The sequence below is a fragment of the Ammodytes marinus genome, assembly GCF_949987685.1.
Source record: "Ammodytes marinus genome assembly, chromosome: 16".
NCBI lineage: Eukaryota > Metazoa > Chordata > Actinopteri > Uranoscopiformes > Ammodytidae > Ammodytes > Ammodytes marinus.
Window position 1 is genome coordinate 20,611,977 of NC_137220.1, and position 9,755 is coordinate 20,621,731.

At 39.9% G+C, this 9,755-nt stretch overlaps 1 protein-coding gene across 1 annotated transcript; it reads left to right on the forward strand.

Moving 5' to 3' along the window:
* Window positions 1–1,545: 1,545 nt before the first annotated feature.
* tspan34b (tetraspanin 34b) lies at window positions 1,546–7,241 on the forward strand. Its single transcript, XM_080044463.1, has 8 exons — window positions 1,546–1,645; window positions 3,639–3,716; window positions 4,546–4,761; window positions 5,718–5,792; window positions 5,887–5,994; window positions 6,103–6,234; window positions 6,348–6,440; window positions 6,723–7,241. The coding sequence occupies exons 2-8, from the start codon at window positions 3,660–3,662 to the stop codon at window positions 6,780–6,782; spliced, it is 741 nt and encodes a 246-aa protein (XP_079900589.1). The 5' UTR covers window positions 1,546–1,645; window positions 3,639–3,659; the 3' UTR covers window positions 6,783–7,241.
* Window positions 7,242–9,755: the final 2,514 nt, after the last annotated feature.

Consider the following 9,755-nt stretch of genomic DNA (forward strand, 5'->3'; position numbering starts at 1 on the left):
CTGTAAAAACAATTATGGATATCCAGTCATTTGTATCATATGTAGATGAACTTAACCAGCTTGTTTATGGGACTGAGATGATGGAAGGCAAAAGTTTGCCTATATTACATATCCTTTTAATTGTGCCAAGTGAGAAAATTAATAAACAAACATTCTAAAACAGTGGTCCTAAGATGAAAATAGAATATACATTTCTTTCAAGACTGTGTTTAAGAATGTATGTCGATATACAATTCAGAGAATAAAGACAATATACAATGTTGACATTAAATTTGACGTTCAAGAAATATTTCTGTAAGGCTGGAAAGATGTTGACAAATGTGAACCTCTGGGATCAATAACTCGCAACCTGTCACAGGGAGAGCAATAAATATAAATCTAGCTTTAGAGGATGTCTCGTTTCAGCAAAAATTAGGTTACACACAAGAAATTGCTTTTATTATTATTACTATCTTTATTATGTTCAAATTGGAAACAAAGGGCAAACACACTTCCACAATCTGTTTTGTATAGGTCTTCTGCTTGCTTTGTTCTTCCTGGCTTCTCATGCATGAGCAACTTGTGTTATCAATGTCAACATGCATCAGTGCAGAAGCCATGTATTAATGCTGTATCACTACACTTCAATGTCCCCTGTTTTTTTATTTCCTGGTTTGAGTGGTGTTTGTACTTTACTGTAGGACATTTGGAAGTGAACAAAAGCCAAATTAAAGGTCTAAACACTTCAAATACTGTATACTGAACCCATTATTTCTGTTTGAAAAGCAAGATCTTCTTAATCTCATCTAGGTGACCTGATAGAATAAAGCTTAAACTACTTAGGAAACATGTTTTCGAAATATTTTTCCAATCTGTCAACATCTTTCCAACTTTACTGCAGTCTTTACCTGGCAAGTTTAGTTACGACATTGTATTTCGTCTTTATTTTCGGCATTGTATGTCCACTTTATTCTTGGCATTTCGACTCTATTCTCAAAGTGTATAATGAAAAAAGACTTCCTCTTCCCATTTGTTTCTCTCCTGTGGGCCTTAAACTCTCCCATAGAAACTAGCCTGAACACTAGACATGGAGAGATAACGATCTGACATTTTCTGAGGATAGAAAAGTTTGAGATTGGTCTGTTGTTACAAATTATTGCCAAATAACACTCAAAAATGCTTCCATTAATGTGTCCTGCTGTGTTCAAATAAACACCTTGAAAACAGGAACCAATATATGTAAAAAAGGGCTATATACATGTAATCTCACACGCTGTCTCCTTCCTACCTCTCTACCCTCCCTCAGGATTGACCGGCCTACAACTCCATGGTGATGTGTGTTATTACTCAGCTGCTTTGGCCACACCCACCTGCACTTATAACCAGCCAGCAGCCTCAGAACTAAGAACAGAAAAGCTGGAAAAAGTCCCTCAATCTCTCTTGTATCTGACAGAGGACAGAGGAAAGCGGGATACAGAGAGTTTACTGTGGGTCCATTTTTCAGAGGAGAGAAGAAGAATAATACACTCCTGTCCTCCTTGTTATCTGGCAGTCAGTCTGCTCCCACGGCAACAGGCAGACTTCACCCGAGTGAAAGGTAGAGAGTCCATCGGCGGTGACCCAGCCTCAGAGCGCACGTCCTTTGGATTTTTTTCTCCTGTGATAGGTAAGAATGACCTAGCTGAGGCAGGTGGATTTCAACTTTTTATGTAGGTCTCTCTCTCTCTCTCTCTCTCTCTCTCTCTCTCTCTCTCTTTGTGTGTTTTCTAGGTTGTTTTGGTTATATTTCAAGTGCCGTACCAACGTAGGCAGCGATCCATCCAACAATGATCCTTTGTCCCCCCCTGAGAGAGACCTGCCTGCAATTATTCTGCTCAATGGCCTCCTTTGAGATTTGTCCCTGTGTGTGTTTGATGGAAGCAGGCCTGTTGGAGACGACTCAGATGTTTTTCAGTGGATCTATGGCAAATACAAATATGTTATCTGACAACGTCCCACAAATATAATACAGTCCAAACAAGAGTTTCCCCCTTGATTTGTCAAGATGTGTTCTAAGGAAAAAAATGGAAGTGTATTTGCTGTGCCTTCTTTTTTTCCCTGTCATTGCTGGGACATTTTGTAATTTGCATGTGACTCTAGCTTGTTAATACATCACCGACCGGGGGCAGACTCTCTTCTGTGTCGGGTTTCATAATCACTGACCATGAGGAAGTGGAGAAAAGTTAAGAGGAGTGAAATGATGCAGGGAGTTTTGGGAGTCAAGGCATCCTGGCCTGGACCCCCCACAGCATGTATGATTAACTTGATGGAGACCAGCTTCTACTCAAACAGCAGAGACAGGCCTCTAAGGAACTGACAAGCCACTTCCTATTTTGGGGTGCACTTGACATGTTTCATCTGAGAGGATACTTGTAGAAAGTCACAGAAACATTAAATGCTGGAGGAGAGCATGTATAGGTTTGAATAAAATTAAATAATAGGGAGAGAGGAGGCCTCGAGGGATATCCCAATTCTCAGAGAGCAGCCTGTTGCTAATACACAATGGGCTTCTGCTCAGTCATTGTCGGCAGGGATAACAATTTGTCTGTTTTGTCACACAAACACAAAGGGCACTGTTCCCATCTGAGAAGTCTACACACACACACACACACACACACACACACACACACACACACACACACAAACTAAAATATTTGGAAGGGACTATTTGAAGTCACTCTAGAACAGTGGAGGTTGTAAAAAGAAGGGGGTGGAAGGAGAAGATTAGGAGATAGGATACATACGTGAAGGGCGATAGATGTTACATGTTTGTGTTTAGAGGAGGTGTTCTGTTGTGGTGTGTTGTTGTGTGGTGTGTAGTATGCATGTGTCAACAGATACAGGGCTGTTATTTTGTAATGTGCCTCCATTGAGTTGCCATGTTAGCGCCATAAAGTCTAAATCAATGGGTGTAATGGAATCGGCCGGCCGGCCAAAGAGTTCTCCATGCAAATACACACACTGAAGCATTTGTTTCCTTCACTGCATCGGTGTCAATATAATATCCACCAAGTCATGTCCACATATATGATTTCCACGCATTTTATTCAAAATGTTCCACATTTGAATAAAAATAGGGGAAGCTGCAGGGACAGGGAAACATATTTGCATCCTGACCTGACTTTGGTTCCTTGTTTTTCATTTGCATAGCGCCAGCTCTGTGAAGCACTTTCCCAGGAAAATATAGGGAGGCACACTTCCTCAGTTGTCACCTCTCCACTCCCAAAACAACAAACAAAGCCAACTCACCCAAGTGCATTGTAAGGTGACGGGTCTAGATTAAATGTCCTGATTGTGGACAAATGAAAGGCTCGCAGCACTCTTGGTGTTTGAGAAAGATAAGTTATTAAACCTTAAAAGGGTAAACGGTCACCTGATTGCCGGTGCACAACGGCATAGTGAGCACACCAACAAGAGGACTAACGTTTCCCACATATATGAGTGTGATGTGTGTACACAATATGTTAAAAATGTAAAATGGATTAAGTTAAAGACGATAATTTTTTTTTAAATTGCCATAGCAAATCTCTACACTGTAGGAAAAATTATGGGTTTAAAATAAAAAAATATTATTACAGTATTATTGACCAATGTCTTTTTCTCTGTTCTCCTCTCCACAGGTGAAACAATCGGCAGCAAAAATGGGATGCTTCGGATTCCTCAAAGTCATGATGTTTGCTTTCAACGGCATTATCTTTGTAAGTTATTCATGTTAATATTTCAAAATATGATTTTATTTTCCCAGAGAAAACACTGTCACTTCTACATCTTCCCTCTGAAGGCCTCCGGAGAAGGTTGCAGTGCAAGCAAAGGAAAAAAACTGAAACTTTGTGACAAGGAAGTAAATCAGTGGGGAATTTCATGACACATGCAAGGGGTGAATTTGAGTTTAATTATCAAACTGTGTAAATATATCACTGGAGGAACATTACTTAAAAGGTCACTTGTAATTTTGGACTTGTGATAAAAGGATTATAAGAGATAATGTTCAAGTTTGAAGCATTAAGGGCCAATAGGTCTTAAGTCCCTCATACTGTATGTGTGAGTTAACTTGTGTTAGTTGACTGTTGACTGTTTTTCCACAGTTAAGATCAGTTTAATACATTTTTCTGAAGGCACATTGAAATGTGGCTTTTCGTATTTCCCCTCTCAAGTTTTCCACTTCGAAGCGGGTCAGAGCGCAGGGCCAGACATAGTACAGCGCTTCTGGAGCCGTTTGGGGTTAAGTGTCTTGCTCAAGGACACAATGGTAGAGATGGTGGGCACCGTAGATGTAATGCCAGCCACCACTAGTGTTACAAATAACACCCTCCTTTCCGGTGCCGGGTATTGAACAAGCGACTTCATGGTCACTGGTCGGCCACCTTTCCACTACTAGGCCATCCTACCACCCTGTTTTTCACAGACTGAGTAGCATTCCCAAGGACAAGTTAACTGATGTTTTACAAGAAAAATGTGGGAGTTACTTTTAAGACACCTCTCCTCTCATCCTGTGTCTTCTGTTCCGTGTCTCTGTCCCTTCCTCAGTTGGCGGGTGCTGCCATCCTGGGTGTTGGGATCTGGGTGAAGGTAGACAGCGGCTCCATCCTCAGCTTCATTGGGAAAATTGAGGATGCGCCTAAAGAGCTGGGTCAGGTGCTGAATGTGGGCTACCTGCTCATTGCACTAGGAGCCCTCCTGCTCGTCATCGGCTTTCTGGGCTGCTGTGGAGCCGTCAAAGAGAGCAGGTGTATGCTGCTGCTGGTAGGTTCTTGTCTAGTGCTTTATACAGATTAAAGGTGCTCCGAGGAACTTTCAGTTTGTGTTAAATATTGCACCCTATTTGGACACAAATAGGATGAAAAATATTTGGCGGTACTGTTTTTACAACGCCAGCTGTAGTTCCTGAGTGAGCGTACCCATGACAAAGACATTAAGAAAAACAATAAAAATTGCATTATTTGCATGGATGGTCTCGATAACTGTTAATGTTCATCAGAGGAAAAATTTGTTTAAGATGCCTAAGAAACAATTAAAAGTTCCTCGTAGCACCTTTAAGAAAATAGTTCAACGTTACACCTATTTTTTCTTTGAGCCAGTTAGCTTAGCATAAAGCTTATCACCAGAACGCGTAATTTATCTAAAGATGGATCACTGTCTTGAAAACTTAAGGAACAAAGTCTTTACTTCGCACAGTCATCATTCATACATGCTCCAGCCTTCTTTGAAAGTTATTATTATCCTTATTTTATATCTTAAATTTGTCAAATATGTATTTAGCAACAGAGCACAACTTCCCTGAAGCTTTGAACACATAAGCTACTGCAAAAAAGTGTTGTTTCAACACTTTGGTTTTTGGACAGATCAAACAAATGAGATAAGGTCTTGATTAGTGTGAGTCAAAGGGACCAGTAGGTACCATGCAAGCTGTTTTTCCCTGTTTCAAGAGTGTTTGTGCTAAGCTAAGCCAACTGTCTACCTATGGTTGCTTTGTATCAACCCTACAGACATGAGAAAGGTTTCAATCACGTTTTGTTACTCTTGGCAAGAAAGGGGTTAGGTGTGCTGTTTACAGAGTTAATCCAGTTCGATCTGCTTCATGTGTTAGATAGGATGTTTTCTACTGCTGCCAGTTTTTAAAAACATTTCCCTGATTTAAAATGTTAGTTGGAAGAATCCCCATTCTGCTAAAAGGTTAACATTCTTACCTTTTTTCCTAGTTTTTCATCATCATCCTGCTGGTCTTCATAGCAGAGGTTGCGGGTGCAGTGGTGATCCTGGTATTCAGACCCTTGGTAAGTTAACCAAGGAGCTTTAGCTGGATCATCATGACAGGTGCTGTATTTTGGCTTCTCGGACGTGATCATTCACTGTATGTTTGCATTTCAGGCGGACGAGTTGTTCACCAAATTTGGCACGGCAGCCGTCAAGAACATCAAGAAAGACTTTGGGGAAAATCCTGACATCACAGGCCTGTGGAATAGCACAATGAGCACAGTGTGTACTTCTGCCGAGCACAATATTACTAAATATGGCATATACCTTATATGTAGCTAGATTATTTTTTGTTGTTGTAACACATACTCTCTTTGTGTCAACCTTTAGTTAAAATGTTGTGGATTCTACAACTCCTCCGACTTCGTGGACTCTCCATATTACAGAGACCACATGGAGCGATTCCCACCACAGTGCTGTCCGGGCAGTAGCATCCCATGTAACCAGGCGGTGGCTAACACGGTATGCATGACCTTTGGAAGTGGTTAAAAAATGTTTTTATATCAAACATACACGTTAAATTAATAAATATTTGTTCCACCCCTCTTTCCGTCTCTTCTCTTTATTTCTCTCAGACAAGCACTGGGTGCTTCATGAAGATCAAGCAGCTGATTGACGACAACACAGTGGTCATTGTTGGAGTGGCGCTGGGAATAGCAGTTCTGGAGGTATGACCTTATCACTCATATTCTCTCTTTAGATTAGGCTGAGGTGCATCAGAGAGAGGATGAGGTTATTGTGCATGAAGGCTAACTCAGCACCTGACGACTAATATGTTGTGTTGTGAATGACTTTGACATTATAAAGGCGTAGCTATTAGGACATATGTATACACTTCTAATGAAAGGAAATGAAGAAAAACTGCACACCATAATAACAATGTTAAGTCACATGATGGCATCCTTTCCGTTTTATTTGCATGTTTTACCCATAATGTGTATTCTCCTCAGATCTGTGCCATGGTGGTCTCAATGAGCCTTTACTGCAGAATAAAATCCACGAGGGCCTAACTGCAGAAGGCCAAGGCTTTATAACGGATCATTTTTAATTGCTGGGCCTTTCTGCATCCCACGTCCCCTCTAGAGGAGTGAAGGGCTGTGCCTTTATCTTGCAAAAAAGAAAGCCTCAACATTGAAGACAGTTCCCGCCAGGTTTTGTGCAATCAGAGTGACTGAATGAAATAACAAATCTATTTTTTACTATATTTTAAATGTTACCTAATAGATGCCGCACATGAATGTACCCCACCCTATTTCTTAGGAACATTATGCTTTGCAAAACAGGCTACACACACACTCACACACACACACACACACACACACACACACACACACACACACACACACACACACACACAGTGTACCATGGCTAGCTAATGAGGAGTTACATGACAAACTGTGGTCACTGTGATAATGAAACAACCTAGCTTGTCAGACACAGGAGCCAATTTTGTAAAATGTAAACCTGTAAAAAATGGCAACAGAGAAAATGGCAGATTATTTGTTTGTGTGTATGTTGTGTGATGGTGATCAATTTTTCAGAATGAGAGCAAAGCATTTGTTGTCCCTGGTGAGTTTTTGAGTCGGCTTCATGTACGTGTGATATAAGTTATGAAAATGAACGAGAACCTACAAACTGCAGCTAAAGAGGAGCCACAAATCCCTCTTCTTTCACACTGTAACAAGCAAGCAGTGCAAACTTGTATTTTCAGTTACAGAGATTCAAACATAAGTTAAGTGTGATTGATAACTATTTACAGTGGAAAGGTGAGCTCTTGTGCCCCATCAGGGCATTCAGGATTGTGTTTAGACAAGATAACATACAACACATTGTACATGTTTATCTGATTAGGGTGAAAGCTAATAGTCTTCCTTTATTTACATTGATAAGAAAATAAATGGCATGTGTTAATGTGTAACTTGGAGCAAATGCTATTCATCTTTACTTTCGAATAGGTGGGCTACAGCATCTGCAGCATGCATTTGTTTGGCATTTATTATGGAGTAGCCACTGTTAAAAAAAGCTGTGAGTCCGAAACCTGCAGTGTGTCCACACCAGTTAGCTATGAAACACTTTGGACTCTGGCTTCATTTGCTGCCTCACAGTGCGGAAAGAAACTTCCTCATGCTGGGGGAAAAACATGTTAACATGGGATGTGCCCGTTAATGTTAGTGCAACACACTGGTTAATATATCTGCCCTTTGCCCACTCCTCATAGCACCTTAATGCTGCATTAGCCGTTACAGGCACAAGACATACAAAACAATTTGATTACTCTCTTAATGATGAATTTACCATCCATCAATGCTGCAGTGTGCCCATAAGTAGGCAGTTGCTAAGATAATATTATTAAGGCAGGAAGAAGAACCTGCAGTCTGCTTACATGCGCCAAGCAGAGGTGCACACAGTAAAATGTACATTTATCATTCTTGTAAAGTTCAACATGTCTGTTGGAATAGGTGTGGAATAGGGTGGCATTCAAGCATTTTGTCCCTCTGGATTCCAAATCTTTACATACAAACAATACTTTAGCAATTCTAAATATGCAGTAAAACTCAAATGGAATTGTCACATTGATAATTTAGACCCGTCTTTAATCAAGCTAGAAGAAAAATAGGAAAGTGGCAAATTATCTCGCTTTAAAATATACCAACCAATAGAAACTGACATGCACATGTCTTTCCAGGTAGAATTAAAGGAACACTAAAGCGATTGTCCACTCCTGTTTCCTTTCCCTAATCATATCTGCTTATGGACACACACTCAAGCACGTACACATGCGCATGCACGCACGCACACACACGCACACACACACACACACACACACACACTCTCTCTCATTGGTTATGTTTCGTTGTCAGTCTGTGTTTGTGTCATAATCCTTTGCTCAGCTGCCCCACTGTTTTCCCTGGCTGAGGCAGGCAGGAGATGCAAAATAGGAAATGTGAAGTAAGAAAGAAAGATAAACAAATAAAATACACAAAACACAGATCAGATTCAATGTGTCTACAAAACTCTCCAACCTAGACACAAACATTACTTTTAATGTTTGTGTCTAGGTTGGAGAGCTGAGAGGTTGGCTCTCAAAGACTTCAGATTTCATTTTCTGATGCAGTATCACAGTCGAACCACATAGTGGCACTACATGCTTTCTGACAAACACAAGCACAGCTATCAATACTATATAACAAAACACAAAAATAGTCCAGTGGTGGAAAGATACTACATTACATCTGCACTAGAACTGTAATTTCAGGTGTTTATGCTCGACTTGTGTATCTACTGCTTTATTGTTACACTTCTTCTTCAGAATGAGAAATACTTTATTGATCCCAGAGGGTAAAATGCGCTTTGTTACAGTTGCTCCAATTAAGAATAGAAACGCACATAGCGAGAAACAAGTGTACAAAAATATTTATTTATTTTATTTATTTGTTTATTTGTTAGGGACAGTGCATATTCATGAACAGCTGTAACATTTACAGCTGTAAAAATGCCAGATTTTAGCAAAAATGCTAGATTTCATCTGTTGTCCCTGGCATGCAAAAAAATACAGGTTAAAAAATGAATACATATACAAAGGCACAAATAACACAAGAAAATAAAAGAGTTTAAAGGTGGTCACAGACTTGGTTTTCTTTTATCCACTGTTTGAGGTGTGTTTTGAAGGTTGAATAATTTTGTGAGTCTGTTATTGTGAGTGGGAGAGTATTCCAATATTTAGTTCCTTTGACTGACAGAACAGTTTGTCCGAATGTAGTGCGTCTGTAGTCTAATAGTAGAATATAGAATATCTTTATTTGTCATTGTAACAGGTACAACAAAATTAAGTGCAGTTCTTGTTCAGTGCAAAAACATCACATTGAGGTAGTATGCATAAATAAATAAATTACAACTATGAAAATAGTACTACTATAGGCACTTAAGCACATAAGACACACAAACAAACATCCACATTCATAAATGTAAAAAGTGGAAACAAC

Coding starts and splice junctions, on each gene's coding strand:
- tspan34b (XM_080044463.1), top strand. CDS start 3,660: ATGGGATGCTTCGGATTCCTCAAAGTCATGATGTTTGCTTTCAACGGC. Junction 4,762..5,717: donor GCAGGTGTATGCTGCTGCTG/GTAGGTTCTTGT, acceptor CTTTTTTCCTAG/TTTTTCATCATCATCCTGCT. Junction 6,441..6,722: donor TGGGAATAGCAGTTCTGGAG/GTATGACCTTAT, acceptor TATTCTCCTCAG/ATCTGTGCCATGGTGGTCTC.